We start from the raw sequence: 23,132 nt of genomic DNA, 5'->3' as shown, positions 1-23,132 counted from the left end.
CTATTCAGTCCATTGTGATACCACATTGGTGAACTTCTCTTTTATCGCTGCTCAATGGACCTCCTCGTGTCCAAAACTGAAGGTAAGTACACCAGAAATAATGCGAATAGTGAAGGCCAGATTTGATCGAAATCCACACCAAAGTGGATGGTGTCCTGAACATATTGCTAGAACGGATGCATCACATGTTGAAAGTTGAGCTTGAACTAAATCCATTGAAGTTCCAACAAGTGCAAGAGCTCAACGTAGAGGAGTGCGCGTGTCACGCGTGATTCACGCGTAAATCACGTGAGTCGTGAACAAAATTTGTAGGAACTCTCGTGAATGTGCATGAATGGGACTAAAATGAATATGTCGCACGAGCGTGCGTGAGAAATAAAATCGGTTCGTGAGTGTACGTGAATAAAATTTCTGCAAATTCACGCTTACGATAAAAATCAATATTTAATTCATACTCGTATGTAAATTGAAATTAATTTAGCTCTCGAACTATATTCTATTTTTGAATTTTGTTACATTTGCTGATTTCCGTTTGGAAAATGTCGTGAGTCTCGTGAATTTGTCGTGAATCACGTGAATTGTCGTGAATCGTGCGTGAGTGTGAATCTTTAAAAGTAGTTCGTGCGTGAGCGTGCGTGAGTACTGTTTTTCATTTCGTGAATGTGCGTGAGTAGGATTGGCTACCACACGTATCGTGCGTGAATAAACATTTGCTTCGTGAATGTGCGTGAGTGTGAGTGAAATTTCAGTCACGCGCACACCTCTAGCTCAACGATGTAAAAAAAAATTTAGACTGGAAGGAGCTAAGGAGTTATTTCGCTTGTATGAAAATGGATTGGTACTCAATTTGGTTTTCTCCGATGGGAAACCGTTTCGAAATGAGTAGTAAACAAAAAAATGATCGGGTTTACTTGCCAAAGGCGTCAGCAGAAAGTTCCATTGGCCATCAGAAATCTGCTGATGGTAATATTGTGGACCGCCCTACTAGTAGTCAAAATTTTATTTCTATAGCAAATTTTGTAAAAATTTTATTTCTATAACACATTTTGCAAAAATTTTATTTCTATAGAAAATTTTGTACAAATTTCATTTCTATAGAAAATTTTTTCAAATTTTTTTTCTTTAGAAAATTTTGTCAAAATTTTATTTCAGTGATACTCTATATTTTTACCAAGCTTAAGATAGAGAATATTATTAAAATATTATATAAACCCAAAAAGATCGAATAGAAAACAAAATAGCTCAAGTCAAAATTTTATTTCTATAGAAAATTTTGTCAAAATTTTATTTGTATAGAAAATTTGGTCCAAATTTTATTTCTATAGACAATTTTGCCAAAATTTGGTCAAAATTGTATTTCTATAGAAAATTTTTCCAAAAAATTTTCAAAATTTTATTTTATATAGAAAAATGTACCAAAATGTTATCAAAATTTTCTTCTATAGACAATGTTGTCAAAATTTTATTTTTATAGAAAATTTTGCAAAAATTTTGTCATAATTTTATTTCTATAGAAAATGTTGTCAAAATATTATTTCTATAGAAAATTTTGTAAAAATTTTATTTCTATAGAAAATTTTCTCAAAATATTGTCAAAATTTTATTTGTATAGAAAATTTTGTCAAAATTTTATTTCTATAAAAAAAACTTTGCGAAAATTTTATTTCTATAGAAAATTTTATCAAAATTTTATTTCTATTATTATAGAAAAATTATTCCTATTGAAAATTTTTTTCAAATTTATTTCTATAGGAATGTTTGTCAAAATTTTATTTGTATAGAAAATTTTGTCCAAATTTTATTTCTATAGAAAATTTTCAAAAATTTTGTGAAAGTATTGTGAATATTTTATTTTATATAAAAATTTGTACCAAAATGTTATCAAAATTTTTTTCTATAGAAAATGTCCAAATTTTATTTTTATATACAATTTTGTCAAAATTTTATTTCTATAAAAAATTTTACCAAAATTCTATGCCTATAGAAAATTTGGCCAAAAAAATTTTCAATATTTTAGTTCTTTAGAAAGTTTTGCCAAAATTTTGTCAAAATTTTATTTCTATTGAAAATTTTATCAAAATTTTATTTCTATAGGAAATTTTGTTAAAATTTTATTTCTATAGAAAATTTTTGCCAAAATTTTATTTCTATAGAAAATTTTTGCCAAAATTTTATTTCTATAGATATTTTCTCAAAATTTTATTTCTATAGAAAATTTTTTCAAAATTTTATTTCTTTAGAAAATTTTGTCAAAATTTTATTTCAGTGATACTCTATATTTTTACCAAGCTTAAGATAGAGAATATTATTAAAATATTATATAAACACAAAAAGATCGAATAGAAAACAAAATAGCTCAAGTCAAAATTTTATTTCTATAGAAAATTTTGTCAAAATTTTATTTGTATAGAAAATTTGGTCCAAATTTTATTTCTATAGACAATTTTGCCAAAATTTGGTCAAAATTGTATTTCTTTAGAAAATTTTTCCAAAAATTTTTCAAAATTTTATTTTATATAGAAAAATGTACCAAAATGTTATCAAAATTTTCTTCTATAGACAATGTTGTCAAAATTTTATTTTTATAGAAAATTTTGCAAAAATTTTGTCATAATTTTATTTCTATAGAAAATGTTGTCAAAATATTATTTCTATAGAAAATTTTGTAAAAATTTTATTTCTATAGAAAATTTTCTCAAAATATTGTCAAAATTTTATTTGTATAGAAAATTTTGTCAAAATTTTATTTCTATAAAAAAACTTTGCGAAAATTTTATTTCTATAGAAAATTTTATCAAAATTTTATTTCTATTATTATAGAAAAATTATTCCTATTGAAAATTTTTTTCAAATTTATTTCTATAGGAATGTTTGTCAAAATTTTATTTGTATAGAAAATTTTGTCCAAATTTTATTTCTATAGAAAATTTTAAAAAATTTTGTGAAAGTATTGTGAATATTTTATTTTATATAAAAATTTGTACCAAAATGTTATCAAAATTTTTTTCTATAGAAAATGTCAAAATTTTATTTTTATATACAATTTTGTCAAAATTTTATTTCTATAAAAAATTTTACCAAAATTCTGTGCCTATAGAAAATTTGGCCAAAAAAATTGTCAATATTTTAGTTCTTTAGAAAGTTTTTCCAAAATTTTGTCAAAATTTTATTTCTATTGAAAATTTTATCAAAATTTTATTTCTATAGGAAATGTTGTTAAAATTTTATTTCTATAGAAAATTTTTACCAAAATTTTATTTCTATAGAACATTTTTGCCAAAATTTTATTTCTATAGATATTTTCTCAAAATTTTATTTCTATAGAAAATTTTTTCAAAATTTTATTTCTATAAAAATTTTTTTGTCAAAATTTGACTTTTATAGAAAATTTTATCAAAATTTTATTCTTATAAAAAATTTTGTCTAAATTTTATTTCTATAGAAAATTTTGTCACAATTTTATTTCTACAGACATTTGTGGCAAAATTTCATTTCTACAGACATTTTTGGCAAATTTTCATTTCTATAGAAAATTTTGTCACAATTTTATTTCTACATACATTTTTGTCAAAATTTTATTTCTATAGAAAATGTTGTCAAAATATTATTTCTATAGAAAAATTTTGTAAAAATTTTATTTCCATAGAAAATTTTGTCAAAATTTTATTTCTATAAAACAATTTGGCAAAATTTTATTTCTATAGAAAATTTCAAAATGTTATGCCTATAGAAAATTTGGCCAAAAAAAGTTGTCAACATGTTATTTCTGTAGAAAGTTTTGACAAAATTTTGTCTAAATTGTATTTCTATAGAAAATGTTGTGAAAATATTTCTATAGAAAATTTTATTTCTATAGAAAATTTTCTCAAAATATTGTCAAAATTTTATTTCTATAGAAAATGTTGTGAAGATTTTATTTCTATAAAAAAATTTTGACAAAATTTTAATTTCTATGTAAAATTTTATAAAAATTTTATTTCTATATAAAATTTTATAAAAATTTTATTTCTATATAAAGTTTTATAATTTTTTTCTATTATTATAGAAAAATTTTGTCAAAATTTTATTTCTATAGGAATGTTTGTCAAAATTTTATTTGTATAAAAATTTTGTCCAAATTTTATTTCTAAAGACAATTTTGCCAAAATTTTAGTTCTATAGAAAATTTTGTCAATATTTGACTTCTATTGAAAATTTTATCAAAATTTTATTCCTATAGAAAAATTTTGTTAAAATTGTATTTCTATAGAAATGTTTGCCCAAATTTTATTTCTATAGATTTTTTTTTATAATTTTATTTCTAAAGAAAATTTTTCAAAATTTTATTTCTATAGAAAAGTTTGTCACAATTTTATTTCTACAGAAATTTTATTTCTATAGAATTTTTTTTTTTCCAAATTTTATTTCTATAGAAAAGTTTGTCAAAATTTTAGTTCTATAGAAAATTTAGTCAAAATTTTATTTTCATAGAAAAATTTCTGAGGTACCTTTTAATTAGAGAGGAATATTTTGCAAATGTGCCAAAACATCGCTAATTCTACCAATTTACCAATAAGTAAAATATCTACCATTTTTGGTAGAATTCTATCAACTGTGGCAATCTTGTGGCCAATTCGAACAAATCTAAACTGATTGTAAAATTTGATGTTATTTCCGATATTTTGTGCTTTTGAGCAATAAAAATAAAAAGTTTATACGATAGTTAAGCCGAATCTTTTGTGCCCTGCACCGATGAAACTTATTCCTCCATAAGGCTTCAGAAGTCAAATCTAGGGGTCGTTTTATATGGGGACTATAAGTAAAAGTAGTCCGATATGGGCCACGTTCAATATCATCTGTCCTACATCAATAGCAACTATATATGCCTAGTTTTAAGTCGTTCAGAAGTTGTTCAGTCGTTCAGTGAGATTTCCACAGATGGACGGACATCGTTACGTCGACTCAGAATTTAACCAATATTTTGATATGTTACAAATGAAGTAAAAAAATATAGCATATTACTTTGTTGCCTTAAATATCAGCCACCCTGTAAGTAATACTATACCAAGAAGAAATCAAAATGAGGTCCATAATGACCTCCTAGCCCATAGTTGACAAGCTGCATTTGCTCCACAACGTCAATATTCAAACCAGATATATAGCCAACAAATAGACGCATTGATTGAAGATGCTCATGTTCATCATAATCCAGCCAGGCGGTTTTACTTATTCGAAAATCACTATTTTCATGAATTTCATCTTCGGTATCTCGGAAAACTTGTGATCTATTCATACGGGGTTTGGCAATTTCCTTAACCACCATCATTTGTTTATCGGTGAGAACTTCATGGACATAGATGATGTATGGATCCAAAGATAATTCTTCCAATTTTTGAGGTTGAAGAAACAAATATGGATTATTGTTGGTGTGTAATTTGCAGAATAATAATTTTTGTTGCTCGGAAATGATATGTTCATGGTCACCACGGCATACACTACGGTAAAGTTGATATTCTGTGGCTTCCTAAAAATTATAAAGGTATTTTTTTTTTGGGATTTTTTCTTCTCTATAGAAATTTAAGACTTACACTTTCAGAATTTGTCTTTTCTGTTTTATTGTCTTTAGTTTCTTTGGCCATATTGTCTTTTTCCTTTTGTATATCAGATTTCTTTGCTATTAGACCTTTTCGCTCTGGATCTCGAGATATAATATAGTCACACAATTCCCCAGCAGATTCATAATCACCTTAAAATAATCGGAAAAAGTTAAAAAATAAATTTTCACAATTACAATCATATTTTGATTGGGTTATACCATATCATACCCATTGAACGATAATAGTCAATTAATGTCTCCAAAAAATCCAATACTGTTTGATCTTCAGCAAGTCTGATGTCATTCTGTAATAGCTTGGTGGTCTGTTTGAACCATGGTATCGTATGATTGAAATCGTACATGGCATACAAATATTCACCCACCAGAAAACAATCTTGCCATGTCATGGGAGATCTTGATAGTAAATATGAAATAAAAAATAAATATTAATTAAATAAATAATAAACAATTGTTAGCATGATGCTAAGATTTAAATGACTGCCAACCTTCTCCCCTCAGTCAAGTCATTAATTTACCTACCCATATTTCATGCCATTCAATATACCACTGGCCACTTGAGCCACATCCAAATTGTAGGTATCTTGTAAACGTACCAAAGCTTTCGTAGAACCCACCATATCATCTTCAGTGGGAAAACTTAAATTCTTCTTAAAATCCTCAATGTTGTGAAGAAAATCTATAAAAAAAAAATAAAATCCGTTCGATATTATATGGCAGTATAATAATGTTGACGAGAATGATGGAAAAGATATTGGAAAATATGGCAAATAGGAAGGACTTGTTCAGCTGATTACCAAATGGTATACACAGTGGCTAGAATACAAAAATATTTCGAAAAGAGGTAACAAAGGATTTTCTTAGGGTTCCAACGAATCACCAATATGGAAGGAAAATAGAAAAATATCAATCGGCTCACAAAAAATAACATTGTTTATAATAAATTGTATCACTTCACTTTAACCTAACCTAACCTATCTCAATGGACTGAAAAGTCAAAGAGAGTCTGCACCCTCAAAAAAAAAAAAAAAAAAACAAGTATATGGGGCCGTAAGTTCGGCCAGGCCGAAGCTTATGTACCCTCCACCATGGATTGCGTAGAAACTTCTACTGAAGACTGTCATCCACAATCGAATTACTTGGGTTGCGATAACACTTGCCGATGGCAAGGTATCTTAAAAAAAATTTTCTATAGAAATAAAATGTTGACAAAATTTTCTATAGAAATAAATTGTTGACAAAATTTTCTATAGAAATAAAATTTTGACAAAATTTTCTATATAAATAAAATTTTGACAAAATTTTCTATAGAAATAAAATTTTGACAAAATTTTCTATAGAAATAAAATTTTGACAAAATTTTCTATAGAAATAAAATTTAAAAAAAAAATTCTATAGAAATAACATTTAAAAAAAAAAAATTCTATAGAAATAAAATTTTGACAAAATTTTCTATAGAAATACAATTTTGGTAGATTATTTTTGGCTCGAGTGGAAACCATGATTATGAACAGAATAAAATTTTAACAAAATTTTCTATAGAAATAAAATTTTGGCAAAATTTTCAATAGAAATAAAATTTTGAAAAAAATTTCTGTAGAAATAAAATTTTAGTAGATTATTTTTGGCTCGAGTGGCAACCATGATTATGAACCGATATGGACCAATTTTTGTGTGATTGGGGATCGGCTATATATAACTATAGACCGATATAGACCAATTTTGGCATGATTATTAGCGGCCTTATACTAACACCACGTTGTAAATTTCAACCGGATCGGATGAATTTTGCTCCTCCAAGAGGCTCCGGAGGACAAATCTGGGGATCGATTTATATGGGGGCTATATATAATTATGGACCGATATGGACCAATTCTTGCATGGTTGTTAGAGACCATAAACTAACACCACGTACCAAATTTCAACCGGATCGGATGAATTTTGCTCCTCTAAGAGGCTCCGGAGGTCAAATCTGGGGATCGGCTTATATGGGGGCTATATATAATTATGGACCGATGTGGACCAATTTTTGTTTGGTTGTTAGAGACCATATACCAACACCATGTACCAAATTTCAATCGGATCGGATAACTTTTGCTCATCTAAGAGGCTCCGGAAGTCAAATCTGGGGATCGGTTTATATGGGGGCTATATATAATTATGGGGCGATGTGGACCAATTTTTGCATGGTCATTAGAGAACATATACCAACACCATGTACCAAATTTCAGCCGGATCGGATGAAATTTGGTTCTCTTAGAGGCTCCGCAAGCCAAATCGGGGGATCGGTTTATATGGCGGCTATATGTAATTATGGACCGATATGGACCAATTTTTGCATGGTCATTAGAGAACATATACCAACACCATGTACCAAATTTCAGCCGGATCGGATGAAATTTGCTTCTCTTAGAGCAATCCCAAACCAAATCGGGGGATCGGTTTATATGGGGGCTATATATATAATTATGGACCGATGTGGACCAATTTTTGTTTGGTTGTTAGAGACCATATACCAACACCATGTACCAAATGTCAGCCGGATCGGATGAAATATGCTGGGGCTATGGGGGCTATACGTAAAAGTGGACCGATATGGCCCATTTGCAATACCATCCGACAAGGCCGTATTCAGGGGGGGGGGGGGTGAGGGGGATCCAACCCCCCCCGAAATGAATGAATATTTTTATATAAATAAATATATATTTTTAGCTGCATAGAAAAATCTTATCGAAGATGTTGAAGAAAAGCTGGAGGTATTATTTTGAAAAACGCTTTCCTATAAAGGTCAGGTTAGGTTAGGTTATGTGGCAGCCCGATGTATCAGGCTCACTTAGACTATTCAGTCCATTGTGATACCACAGTGGTGAACTTCTCTCTTATCACTGAGTGCTGCCCGATTCCATGTTAAGCTCAATGACAAGGGACCTCCTTTTTATAGCCGAGTCCGAACGGCGTTCCACATTCCAGTGAAACCACTTAGAGAAGCTTTGAAACCCTCAGAAATGTCACCAGCATTACTGAGGTGGGATAATCCACCGCTGAAAAACTTTTTGGTGTTCGGTCGTAGCAGGAATCGAACCCACGACCTTGTGTATGCAAGGCGGGCATGCTAACCATTGCACCACGGTGGCTCCCTATACCTATAAAACTTGCACAAATCATAGAATACTAGTTGAAAAGTCCGTCAAACGACGGTCGAAAAAACAAATTGTTTTTGTTCTCGCACCACAAATTTCATTTTTGGAAAATGTCTTTCTGCTTTTTATTTGTGTTTGTTGTTCTTTTTGTGAACATGACTCGCTTTGTTTAGCCATAGCAAAAACAACGAAACAGCCAAACACACATGTGTAAATGAAATGGCGCAAAACCTGCGAAAAGAACCTGCCTAATTCAGCGATGGAAGCACTTGGAGAGTGCAAAACCGAGATATTTCCAAACGTGCATATTCTTTTAAAAATTTTGGTCACTTTGCCAGTTACTCAGGGATGGTAAATACAATTTTTAAGAAAGTACAAAAAAGGTAATTTTTGAGCGGAAAGGTACTTTTTACTAAATTTCAACAAAAATTTCACTGGAAAATTATTGTCAAGAGACTAAATTTTAAAGAAAATAAAATTTTGACAAAATTTTCTATATAAATAAAATTTTGCAAACATTTTCTATAGAAATAAAATTTTGCAAAAAAAAAATCTGTAGAAAAAAAATGTTGCAAAATTTTTTCTATAGAAATAAAATTTTGCAAAAATTTCCTATAGAAATAAAATTTTTACAAAATTTTCAATTGAAATAAAATTTTGACAACATTTTCTACCGAAATAAAAAAATCGATAATATAGAATCGCATTCTTTTTTCGACTAAAACATTCTTGAAGATCAATAAAATCCTGTTTTTGATTATGTCTTATACAAAATCGAGATTTTCTTCCCACATGAACATGTCTGTTTTGCCATATTTGTAAAAGACTATTAGCAAATGAGGTTGATAAAGACTTTCTCAAAATATTAAAATATTTTGTCAAAGCTATTGTACCATAAATCTGATATCGACTCAAAAATGTCTACACAAAAGGTACTAAATCATTTGCGGGGGTACTACGGTACTGACCGGGGTGAAAAAGTATTGAAAAAAGTACTATAGTACTGCATTTTCCATCCCTGCATTTACTACGTACTCATCCGAACTTTCATTTTCAACAATGAAGAGATTAAAGACGTATCTTAGAAATTCGACTAGCGAGAGTAGACTCAATGGATTGGCATTAGTGCCGACTGAAGAAGTAATTGATTTATTTGCTGCTCAAAAAGCCCGTCGGCTCAATTTAATATTATAACAAGTATATACAGCACTAAGTTCGGCCGGGCCGAATCTTAAATACCCACCACAATGAACCAAATATTAGGGTTTCCTTTGAAATTTCAGGAGGGCTTGAGGACTTGAGGACACTTCCCGAAGATAAATTTAAAGATTTCACCTATGAGGACTATATCAGATTCTGGATTTATAAGAACCATTTTTGTTTGAGTTTTAGAGGAATCATTAACATCTCTTGTAAGTGTGCAAGAAAATTATAAAATAACGTCTTGATTTGAAATCTTAAATCTGTGGAAGTAAAATCTGGAAATTTTACATTGAGTTTCAAGCAATTTTCATGATCTGTGCGCCTTCTACATCGTCAAGAAGTGAAGTCGGTCTATATGGAGGCATTACCAAATGGACCGATAAAAACTTAATCCGATACACGTTTTTGTGAGCCTAAAATACCAGAATATTTACAATTTCAGATAAAAACTACGGTTTCTAGAAACCCAAGGGGTTAAATCGGGAGATCGTTCTTATGGGGGCTATACTAGAATATGGACCGATACTCACCGTTTTCGGCACACCTCTTTATGACCCGAAAATACCTCTAGATTTCCAATTTCAGGCAAATAGGATAAAAACTTCGGATTCTAGAAGCCCAAGAAGTAAAATGGGGAAATATGGACCGATACTCACCATTTTCGGCACACTTCTTTATGGTCCTAAAATACCTCTAGATTTCCAATTTCAGACAAATTGAATAAAAACTACGGTTTCTATAAGCCAAAGACCCCACGGGAGGTCGTTTTATATGGGGACCATACCAAAACATGGACCGATACTCACAATTTTTGGCACACGTATTTGTGGTCCTACAATACCTCTAGATTTCCAATTTCAGGTAAATTGAATAAAAACTGCGGTTTCTATAAGCCCAAGAAGTAAAATCGGGAGATCGGTCTATATGGGGGCTATACCAAAACATGGACCGATACTCACCATTTTTGGCACACCTCTTTATGGTCATAAAATACCTCTAGATTTCAAATTTCAGGCAAATTGGATAAAAACTACGATTTCTATAAGCCCAAGACCCAAAATCGGGAGGTCGGTTTATATGGGGACTATATAAAAACCTGGACCGATATAGCCCATCTTCGAACTTGACCTGCCTGCAGACAAAAGACGAGTTTGTGCAAAATTTCAGCACGATTGCTTCATTATTGAAGGCTGTAGCGTGATTACAACAGACAGACAGACAGACAGACGGACAGACGGATATCGTTATATCATCTTAGAATTTCTTCCTGATCAAGAATATATATATATACTTTATATAGTCGGAAATCGATATTTCGATGTGTTACAAACGGAATGACAAACTTATTATACCCCCGTCACCATTCTATGGTGGTGGGTATAAAAATATTGTATACATACCTATGCATAAATAACATTTTCTACACATGAGATTATATGAATATTTTTTTTTTAAGTTGAACCCCCCCGAATTAAAATCCTGGCTACGGCCTTGCCATCCGACCTACATCAATAACAACTACTTGTGCCAAGTTTCGGGTATAAAAATTGCTTCAAGCATATATATTTACAGGATTGGTCCAAACAAAATATTGTTTGTATTGTTCACCTTAGGCCATAGATAGAAAAAAATTTGAATGTCATTTTTTTTGTGTGAATATATTTTTAAGGCGCCAATTGGTTACTTCTATCATTTTAATTGCAGCATACTCTCTAGGTGTTTCTTTCTAAACACATATTTGTTTATAGACTATTTCTAAATGAATATATGTTTGCATCTAAGCAGATTATATTTACAAAAATGTTATGTCCCAAATATTAAATGTTCTAACATATTAACATGTATGTCCCAAACATGTTATGCTAGTTTATGAACATTATATACTTGCACTTGAATATATTGTGTTAAAAAAAATTTGAGTTCCAAACATATAATTTTTACACCCAAACATATGAAAAACAGTATTTTTCGTCCGTGTTAAAATGAAGAGGGCTGCCACTTTAACTAATATTTTGTACCACTACATGGACGAAAAGCCTGTTTTTCATATCATTCGGAGAAACATTATATGTTTGTATCTAAAATGTTTAGCACATTATTTTTAAGTGCAAGCATATAATGATCATAAACTGTATAGCATATACACGAACGAAAAAGACTGTTTTCCATAATTTGGGTGTAAAAATTATATGTTTGGAACTCAAATTTGTTAACACAATATTTTTAAGTGCAAACATATAATGTTCATAAAATAGCATAACATGTTGGTGACATATATATGTTAATATATTAGAACATATTATGTTTGGCACATACAATTTTTGTAAATATAATAAAATAAATAAATAGGTAACCACTTCTCCTTACAATTTGCATTACCAGTAGTAAAAGTGTTATTACACGTTTCATTACATTGCGATGAGTTATAATGACTAACATATAAGGCAATAATGAATACTTCTCGGTAATGTTTGATGATTATTCTCAAAATGTAATGCAGTTGGTTGTTAAACCTTGACAGTCATCCTGCGTTAAAATGACAACGCTTCCTTTTATTGTCGATCTAAACTTTATTTTGGTCGATTGGGAAAACGTTTTTCTTTTGTTTGAGTTTTTTGAATTGCTTTGAAAATTTTAAACTTTTATCACCGAAAAAATTCGTTTGATACAAATTTTTTATTTTTTCAATAAAAAACAAGTATATACGGTCGTAAGTTCGGTCAGGCCGAATCTTATGTACCCTCCGCCATGGATTGCCTATAAACTTCTACAAAAGACTGTCATATACAATCGAATTACTTGGGTTGCGGTACCACTTGCCGATGGCAAGGTATCTTAAAACTTCTTAACACCGTCTTCTAAATTGTCAGTTAGTCCATATGGGGTATATATTAAACAAAACAAAATTTTTGACAAAATTTTCTATGGAAATAAAATTTTGACAAAATTTTCGATAGAAATAAAATTTTGGCAAAATTTTCCATAAAAATAAAATTTTGACAAAATTTTCCATAGAAATAAAATTTTGGCAGGTTATTTTTGGCGATATGGACCAATTTTTGTGTGATTGGCGATCGGCTATATATAACTATAGAACGATATGGACCAATTGTTGCATGGCTGTTAGCGGCCATATACTAGTGCTATGTACCAAATTTCAACCGAATGGGAGGAATTTTGCTCCTCCAAGAGGTTCTGGAGGTCAAATCTGGGGATCGATTTATATGAGGGCTATATATAATTATGGACCGATATGGACCAATTTTTGCATGGTTGTGAAAAACCATATACTAACACCACGTATCTAATTTCAACCGAATGGGATGAATTTTGCTCCTCCAAGAGGTTCCGGAGGTCAAATCTGGGGATCGATTTATATGAGGGCTATATATAATTATGGACCGATATGGACCAATTTTTGCATGGTTGTGAAAAACCATATACTAACACCACGTATCTAATTTCAACCGAATGGGATGAATTTTGCTCCTCCAAGAGGTTCCGGAGGTCAAATCTGGGGATCGATTTATATGAGGGCTATATATAATTATGGACCGATATGGACCAATTATTGCATGGTTATTAAAAACCATATACTAGCACCACGTACCAAATTTCAACCGGATCGGATGAATTTTGCTCCTCCAAGAGGCTCCGGAGGTCAAATCTGGGAATCGGTTTATATGGGGGCTATATATAGTTATGAACAAATTTTTGCATGGTTGTGAAAAACCATATACTAACACCACGTACCAAATTTCAACCGGATCGGATGAATTGTGTTCCGCCAAGAGGCTCCGGAGATCAAATTTGGGGATCGGTTTATATGGGGGCTATATATAATTATGAACCGATATAGACCAATTTTTGCATGGTTGTGAAAAACCTTATAATAACACCACGTACCAAATCTTTGGGTCCGTTTATACACGCAAAAAAAATAATTCTTTCCTCCCAAACGAAATTTTAGACAAACAATATTCGTTTCTCATTTGCTTTTCGCTGTAAGGAAGTGTATTTGGAAGAAAAGTATATACTTTTTGTGATAAACGTTTATTCATTTCCAGGATGTAGAAACATTTTCATAAAAACTAACTAAAAAAACAATCTTTTCGGGCTAATTGGATTTTCCCTCACATCTTTCTCACTTCTACGAGGTTTTTTCTTTTCTTTGCACCTTTTTCTGTAATACAAACAATGTAGAAGAAATTATTCGATTTTATAAATTTTTTTACATTTTACCTTTCGCCTGGACCGAGAATCGAACTGCGGACCATGCAATTTGTAAGCCAACACACTATACACTGAGCTATGTAGCTGTTATTATCATCAATAGACAATTAACCATATAAGTTATATTTATATAGCATAGCTTGCGGGGCCCAAGAGCCGATTAAACAAACTGCTCCACGGTGCCCAACTAAATGTTCTGGTTGCTTCGTCCGCCTGGCATCCCATGGCGTGGCATGTTCGGTCGAAGCATGCCACGACCCTTCAGATATGTTCGGAAGATTCCGAAAAGATGTTCAACATTACATACTATTATATTAACCCTTTCACTACCGAAATAAACCTAATGTTACAAACTTAAATTTTTCTTCTGGGTTTACTTGTATTAACAGTATGTAGAATAACAAGTATATACAGCAGTAAGTTCGGCCGGGCCGAATCTTAAATACCCACCACCATGAACCAAATATTAGGATTTCCTTTGAAATTTCAGGAGGGCTTGAGGACTTGAGGACACTTCCCGAAGATACATTTAAAGATTTCACCTATGAGGACTATATCAGATTCTGGATTTATAAGAACCATTTTTGTTTGAGTTTTAGAGGAATCATTAACATCTCTTGTAAGTGTGTAAGAAAATTATAAAATAACGTCTTGATTTGAAATTTTAAATCTGTAGATTTTCACCCGAAAAATAAAATCTGGAAATTTTACATTGAGTTTCAAGCAATTTTCATGATCAGTGCGCCTTCTATACTCACAAGAAGTGAAATTGGTCTATATGGAGGCATTACCAAATGGACCGATAAAAACTTAATCCGATACACGTTTTTGTGAGCCTTAAATACGAGAATATTTACAATTTCAGGCAAATCGGATAAAAACTACGGTTTCTAGAAACCTAAGGAGTTAAATCGGGAAATCGTTCTTATGGGGGGGGGGGCTATACTAAAATACCGACCGATACTAACCGTTTTCGGCACATCTCTTTATGGCCCAAAAATACCTCTAGATTTCCAATTTCAGGCAAATTGGATAAAAACTACGGTTCCTATAAGCCCAAGAAGTAAAATCGGGAGGTCGGTTTATATGGGGGCTATACCAAAACATGGACCGACACTCACCATTTTTGGCACACCTCTTCAAGGTCCCAAAATATCTCTAGATTTTCAATTTCGCGCAAATTGGATGAAAACTACGGTTTCTATAAGCGAAAGACCCCAAATCGGGAGGTCGGTTTATATGGGGGCTATACCAAACCATGGACCGACACTCACCATTTTTGGCACACCTCTTCAAGGTCCCAAAATACCTCTAGATTTTCAATTTCGCGCAAATTGGATGAAAACTACGGTTTCTATAAGCGAAAGACCCCAAATCGGGAGGTCGGTTTATATGGGGGCTATACCAAACCATGGATCGACACTCACCATTTTTGGCACACCTGTTCAAGGTCCCAAAATACCTCTAGATTTTCAATTTCGCGCAAATTGGATGAAAACTACGGTTTCTATAAGCGAAAGACCCCAAATCGGGAGGTCGGTTTATATGGGGGCTGTACCAAAACATGGACCGACACTCACCATTTTTGGCACACCTCTTCAAGGTCCCAAAATATCTCTAGATTTTCAATTTCGCGCAAATTGGATGAAAACTACGGTTTCTATAAGCGAAAGACCCCAAATCGGGAGGTCGGTTTATATGGGGGCTATACCAAAACATAGACCGACACTCACCATTTTTGGCACACCTCTTCAAGGTCCCAAAATATCTCTAGATTTTCAATTTCGCGCAAATTGGATGAAAACTACGGTTTCTATAAGCGAAAGACCCCAAATCGGGAGGTCGGTTTATATGGGGATTATATGGGGGGTATACCAAAACATGGCCCGATATAGCCCATCTTCGAACTTGACCTGCGCGCAGACAAAAGACGATTCTGTGCCAAATTTCAGGACGATAGCTCCATTATTGAATGCTGTAGCGTGATTACAACAGACAGCCAGACAGACGGACAGACGGACATGCTTATATCGTCTTAGAATTTCTCCCTGATCAAGAATATATATACTTTATATAGTCGGAAATCGATATTTCGATGTGTTACAAACGGAATGACAAACTTATTATACCCCGTCACCATTCTATGGTGGTGGGTATAAAAATTGTAATTCTGAGGACCTACCTCAATGACTTCAAGAGCTATATGAGTTTGTTCTGAAAACTTGATTCTTGAATATCAATATCAGCTTTAGTTTTTGTACGAATGTCCATTTACTAGTGACATACAGTAGAAAAATGGACTCAACATTTCGTATTTTTCGTTTATTGCAAAAGAAGTTTTAAAAAATGCATTTTAGTGCTCACCAATGTGGAAAATATTTATAACTTATTTAGATTAAAGCCTCTAGATTAAAATAACATCGAGAAATAAGTCGAAATTAAATGGGGAAATAGAGTTTGGTGTCGTTTTCGAATGGTGGACATCGGTAGTGAAAGGGTTAAAGTTTTACTATGATCTGTAAAATGTGTTTTATTAAAGAAAAGAACAGTGCCTGATATAAACGAAATGGACTGTGTTGTTGGTTAAAATGTATTTTTTTTTATTGAAAAAAAATAAACATTTTGTAGCAAACGAATTTTTTCGGTGATAAAAGTTAAAAATTTTCGAGGCAATTCAAAATACTCTAACAAAAGAAACACGTTTTCGGTACACGTTTTCCAAACGTTGTTTTTTCTTTGCGTGCAGTTAGCCCACATTTAAAAATAAAAATATATTTAAATAAAAATTTAACCGATTTCTCGGTTTTTCAAAAAAAAAAAATACTTAACGTCTAATGTTGTTTCAGGCCACTGTGTCATTTCCTAGTAAGACATTTCTTGAACACAAACAAATTTCTCATTATTCTGTTTATTCAACCGAGCTGTAATAATGTAGCAAATATTTACCTACCTGACCGTGAGGTATCCGACACCACAGACTCTTCAAATGTAGGCCAATCAGTGTGCAGGCGTTTAATCAGGCGGTATGCATTTATTGGATTGCTCAGGTATCCTTCAAGATCCTTTGAAGCCTTCCAATGTTCATGATGTACAATGTCCATTTCACTACGAATAAAGAAAAAAGTGTGAGCAAATAACTCAATCTGCTTGGCATTTCAAAGGAAAATGCTTTAAAAATTTAATGTGAGTGAAAAATCGAATTTTACTACGAATTATGCCAAAACCATTTTGGTTATGTATTCATCGATGGCATTGGATATGTCAATAAATTTATTTGCCTGCAATTGAATTATGCGAACGGCATGAAATTACGATAATAATAATGATACATCATAATGCTGTAGCATATTTTTTCATAATTAATAGAATTCGAAAATTATATGGTACACTTAGAAAAATATTAACTTGGATATGCAATATGTGCGAGTTTGGCAAGAGGTTGGTATTGATTCGTAGTGAAAGACCGAATTCTATTCAATACAAATAATTTAACTATTGTGAAAAATATTGACTTTCTAATAAAAATTGTGTAACCTTAATTTTAGGACACAAATTGTATGCCAAGGATAAAGAGATGCCGAATATCACCGGGAAAATTTGCTTAATACAGTATTTAAGCCCTGATCAAACAAATATTTCGGCCGCAGAGCATGGACTTTCCAAAACGACTCAACATCATCGCACTCATCATGTATTGACCATTATTGGCTTAAAAAGCAGGATCCTCCCTTCATTCACGCAAAGAATAGAAAAAAGTTTGAAAAACGTGTACCGAAAACGTTTTTCTTTTGTTAGAGTTTTTTCAATTTGTTCCAAATTTTTGAACTTTTATTAACAAAAAAATTCGTTTGTTACAAAATTTTTATTTTTTCAATAAAAAAATATTTTTGAACCAACAACACAGTCCATTTCGTTTATATCAAGAACTGTTCTTTTCCGACTTTAAGTCTTTAATAAGACCCATTTTACAGTTTCATAAAAATTTAATATAAAGGGTGATACGGTCAAAATTTGGTTAAGGGAAAACGCGTGTAAATCGGTGAAATCGTTTATTTAAAAAATCAAATTAAATTTTTTTTTTTGAAGTTCAATTAGTATAAAATTCAGGAAAAATATTCAGTTAGGCTTTCGCTTTTCCAAATCCGAATTGCCGGGCCTCACGCTTGACACCTGCCATAAGATTTTGTACAGCCACCTTGTCCACCTTCTTCGCCGCAGAAAGCCAGTTTGCCTTGAACTTCTGCTCGTCCTTAGCAGTTTTTTTTTGGTCTTCTTTAGGTTCCGCTTGACAATAGCCCAGTATTTCTCAATTGGGCGGAGCTCTGGCGTGTTGGGAGGGTTCTTGTCCTTGGGAACCACCTGCACGTTGTTGGCGGCGTACCACTCCATGGCCTTTTTACCGTAATGGCAAGATGCCAAATCCGGCCAAAACAGTACGGAACAACCGTGTTTCTTCAGGAAAGGCAGCAGACGTTTATTCAAACACTCTTTCACGTAAATTTCTTGGTTGACAGTCCCGGAAGCTATGAAAATGCAGCTTTTCAAGCCACAGGTACAGATGGCTTGCCAAACCAGATATTTCTTTGCGAACTTTGACAGTTTTACGTGCTTGAAAATATCTGCTACCTTTCCCCTTCCTTTTGCCGTATAAAACTCATGTTCCGGAAGCTACTTGTAGTCGGCTTTGACGTAGGTTTCGTCGTCCATTACCACGCAGTCAAACTTCGTCAGCATCGTCGTGTACAGCCTCCGGGATCGCGCTTTGGCCGTCGTATTTTGTTTATCATCGCGATTTGGAGTCACTATCTTCTTGTAAGTCGATAGTACGGCTCGTTTTTTTGGCTCGATGCACGGTTGTAGACGATACACCCAGCTTATTTGCGGCATCTCGGAGAGAGAGGTTAGGGTTTCGCTTGAAACTACCGGCACCTCTCTTTGTCGTCTCAGCGGTTTCCGGTTTTCGATTTCCCCCCGATCCAGACTTCCTGGCTGTCGACAAACGTTCCCCAAACACTTTAATTACATTTGTAACGGTTGATTTGGCAACTTTTAGCGATTTTGCCAGCTTTGCGTGCGAGTAGCTCGGATTTTCGCGATGCGCGAGAAAAATTTTGATACGCTGCTCTTCTTGCTTGGACGGCATTTTGACAACTGAAGAGTGAATTCCAAAATCAAAATAGGAGCAAAATTCTACACACACACACCTTCAACATGAGGAGTGTTCAGGTTTTTTTAATGCAAATTGAAAGAAATACGTCAAGTTTATATTGACCAAATTTTGACCGTATCACCCTTTACGTAAAAGTGGACCGATATGGCCCATTTGCAGTACCATCCGACCTACAGCAATAACAACTACTTGTGCAAAGTTTCAAGTCGATAGCTTGTTTCGTTCGGAATTAGTGGACGGACGGACGGACATGCTCAGATCGACTCAGAATTTCACCACGACCCAGAATATATATACTTTATGGGGTCTTAGAGCAATATTTCGATGTGTTACAAACGGAATGACAACGTTAATATACCTCCATCCTATGGTGGAGGGTATAAAAATGAGAAATTATTTGCTGAACGTGTCTTACAATTTTTGCTAAAATTTTTTTGCTCCGTGTACAAAGCGTTATATATTGAAAAGCAAAACCATTTGAAATCACTGGAGTCAATTCGAATCGACTGATGGATATCAGGCTGAAAAAAACGGAACGAATTGCAAATGTCATTTCCCATCCAACTCCAATGTCATATCATAATTTCACTGCATGAATTTGTCCAATTAATAATGTGCAGTTTTTAATTTGATGTGATTATTGGCCATTTCCTGCAATACTGCCATTTCTATGGAAATACTGATTTTTAATTCATTTCAAACGCAAATTGAACATATGAAGGGGTAAGAGAGTAGTGAAAAAATTACTGCTCAATTCGGTATGAATTTTTATTATCCTATGTATAGGGATGGTGATGGACACCATGCGGAGTATTCAAGCGAATTAACGTAACATATTCGTTTTTTTTGTGTAATTGCATTCACAATAATAATACAGTTATCCCTCGATTTACGTCGCGATTGGTTCCAATCGTAATCGTAAATTCGGAACCAATCATTGGTTCCGGAATTTGACGACGTTAATCGAAACGACGTAAGCCGAATTAAAAGTTGCTCATACGTACCCCTAAGTTCATTTAATTTTGTATGTACACATAAAAAAATTTCACGAAAATTTTTCCAATTAAAATTTTAATTGAGTTTTAAAAAATATTCAATTAAAAATTTAATTGATTCAACTATTTTTTTAATTGAAACAAAAATCAATCACAAAAATAATAGTATCAATTAATTTTTTAATTGGATCAATTAACTTTTTAATTGACCTTCAATTAATTTTTTAATTGGATCAATTAACTTTTTAATTGACCTTGAATTAATTTTTTAATTGATACTATCATTTCTGTGATTGAAGACATTTCAATTAAAAATTAATTGGATCAATTAATTTCGTGATTAAATCAAAAACAATTTTTTTTGTGTGTATGTGCGTTGTATGTGCGTATATATAATAAACAACTTTAAAAATAAAGGTAATTCAGTCTATTTTTTCATAAAAATAAATGAATGCATATAAAAAACATTGCCACTTCGACAATATGCAATATCAATCAGAATTTGATGATTTTCGGTAAGCATTTCAGTAATAAATGTTTCGATGTCATCATTGTTGGTATTTATTTCTCTTAAGGAAAGCGTTTCCGATAAAGTTGGCAACAAATCGACGACGTAAATCGAGGGATTGCTGTAATAGTAATAATTGGCAATATAAATTGGACATTGTTTAGTAGGCTAATTACAGATGCACATACGAGAGTTACAATAATGCACTAATGAGATCGCATGTAATATTGTCGAAATTGGAATGAGAAAATTGATTGTTTATTTATTCTTCAATAATCACATTTTGTGAAAAAAAAAGATATGTAATTATGGTTTAATTACGTACACATTTAGGAGGCTACTTTCGTTATGAACCCTTAGAATATGATCACACAATTTCTACACAGAAAAAGTGAACCAACTAGGAATGATAATTTTTGTTAATTTTAGACATTTTTAACTAATCTGTATTAAAAATAAGTATATACAGCAGCAAGTTCGGCCGGGCCGAATCTTAAATACCCACCACCATGATTCAAATATAATAGTTTACTTTGAAAACTCTTCGTCGTATCGGGTTACTTGATAATATATAGCATTTTAGGGGGTTTGATGACAAATCTTCTCCCAAGCAAATCAGTTCAACCACTACTCTTCCCGAAGAAAAAATTTAAAGATTCTACCTATGAAGACCAGATCAGATTCTGGATTTATGAGAACCAATTTTGTTTGAGTTTTAGAGAAATCATAAACATATCGTTATACTTAAACATGGGTCGACACACACCATATTCGGCTGACCTATTTGTGGTCAGCCGGATTCCAGAAGTCCTAGAAATAAATTCGGGAGTTAGGTATATATGGGGGCTATACCAAAACATGGACGAATATTCACCACCTCTTAATGTTCCTCAAATATCCACTTGCAGACGAATTGGGTGAAAACTACCAGCCTGAGAAGTAGAAGCCTGAGCCTATATAGGGGCTATATCAAAACATGGACCGATACGGACCATTTTCGACACACCGGAAATTAGAAATCCTAAGATATTTCCAATTTCCGGCAAATTGGACTAAAACTACGGATTCTAGAAACCCAAGAATTAATATCGGTCTATATGGGGGCTACACTAAAATATGGACCAATAGCCACCTATTTGTGATCTTAAAATGCCTCTAGATTTTCAATTTCAAGCAAATCGTCTAGAAAATATAGTCTCTAGACGCCCAAAGAAGTAAAATGGATCGATACACCTCAATTTCGGCAAACATATTTGGGGTCCCAAAATACCTCTAGATTTCCAATTTCAGGCAAATCGGGTAATAAATGCAGTTTATAGAAGCCCAAGAAGAAAAATCGGGAGATCGGTCTATATGGGGCTATACCAAACCATGGATCGATATGGACCATTTTCTACACACTTCTTTATGGTCCCAAAATACCTCTAGATTTCCAATTTCAGGCAAATCGGGCAATAAATGCAGTTTATAGAAGCCCAAGAAGAAAAATCGGGAGATCGGTCTATATGGGGCTATACCAAACCATGGATCGATATGGACCATTTTTTACACACTTCTTTATGGTCCCAAAATACCTCTAGATTTCCAATTTCAGGCAAATCTGATAGTAAATACAGTTTTTAGAAGTCCAAGAAGAAAAATCGGGAGATCGGTCTATATGGGGGGCTATACCAAAACATGGGCCAATACTCACCATTTTCTGCACACCTTTTGATGGTCCTCAAGTACCTTTAGATTACCAATTTCAGGCAGATTGGATACAAACTACGGTTTTTATAAGCCCAAGACCCTAAATCGGGAAATCGGTTTATATGGGGACTATATCAAAACTTGGACCGATATAGCCCATCTTCGAACTTGATCTGCCTGCAAACAAAAAACCAATCCGTGCCAAATTTCAGGACGATAGCGCCGTTATTGAAGGCTGTAGTTTGATTACAACAGACAAACGGACATGCTTATCTCGTCTTAGAATTTCTCCCTGATCAAGAATATATATACTTTATATAGTCGGAAATCGATATTTCGAAATGATAGTATCAATTAAAAAATTAATTGATCTAATTAAAAAAAAAATAATTGATACTATTAATTTTCGTGATTGGTTTTTGTTTCAATTAAAAAAATTATTGAATCAATTAATCTTTTAATTGAATATTTTTTTTTTGAACTCAATTAATTAATTTTATTGGAAAAATGTTCGTGAAATTTTTTTTCTGTGTAAAAGTTTTAAGAAATTTTGGAAAGCTATGTTTGTTTATAAATTTTCTACCCACCATAATAGAATTTT

At 32.4% G+C, this 23,132-nt stretch overlaps 1 protein-coding gene across 1 annotated transcript in view; it reads right to left on the bottom strand.

Annotated features, from left to right (window-relative positions):
* The window catches only part of PH4alphaMP (prolyl-4-hydroxylase-alpha MP), a 42,313-nt gene that overhangs the window by 1,002 nt on the left and 18,179 nt on the right, over positions 1-23,132 (bottom strand). The window contains exons 2-6 of the mRNA XM_075292739.1: positions 17,120-17,274; positions 6,116-6,272; positions 5,805-5,989; positions 5,568-5,725; positions 5,045-5,503 (exon numbers count right to left, since the gene is read on the bottom strand). Of these exons, the coding sequence (XP_075148854.1) occupies positions 5,045-5,503; positions 5,568-5,725; positions 5,805-5,989; positions 6,116-6,272; positions 17,120-17,274 (1,114 nt within the window). The remainder of the gene's footprint in view (positions 1-5,044; positions 5,504-5,567; positions 5,726-5,804; positions 5,990-6,115; positions 6,273-17,119; positions 17,275-23,132) is intronic.

This window comes from Haematobia irritans, chromosome 1, assembly GCF_050003625.1.
Source record: "Haematobia irritans isolate KBUSLIRL chromosome 1, ASM5000362v1, whole genome shotgun sequence".
In the NCBI taxonomy this organism is placed as follows: Eukaryota; Metazoa; Arthropoda; class Insecta; order Diptera; family Muscidae; genus Haematobia; species Haematobia irritans.
The sequence above is the reverse complement of the archived record's forward strand: the minus strand, read 5'-3'. Positions and strand labels throughout refer to the sequence as shown.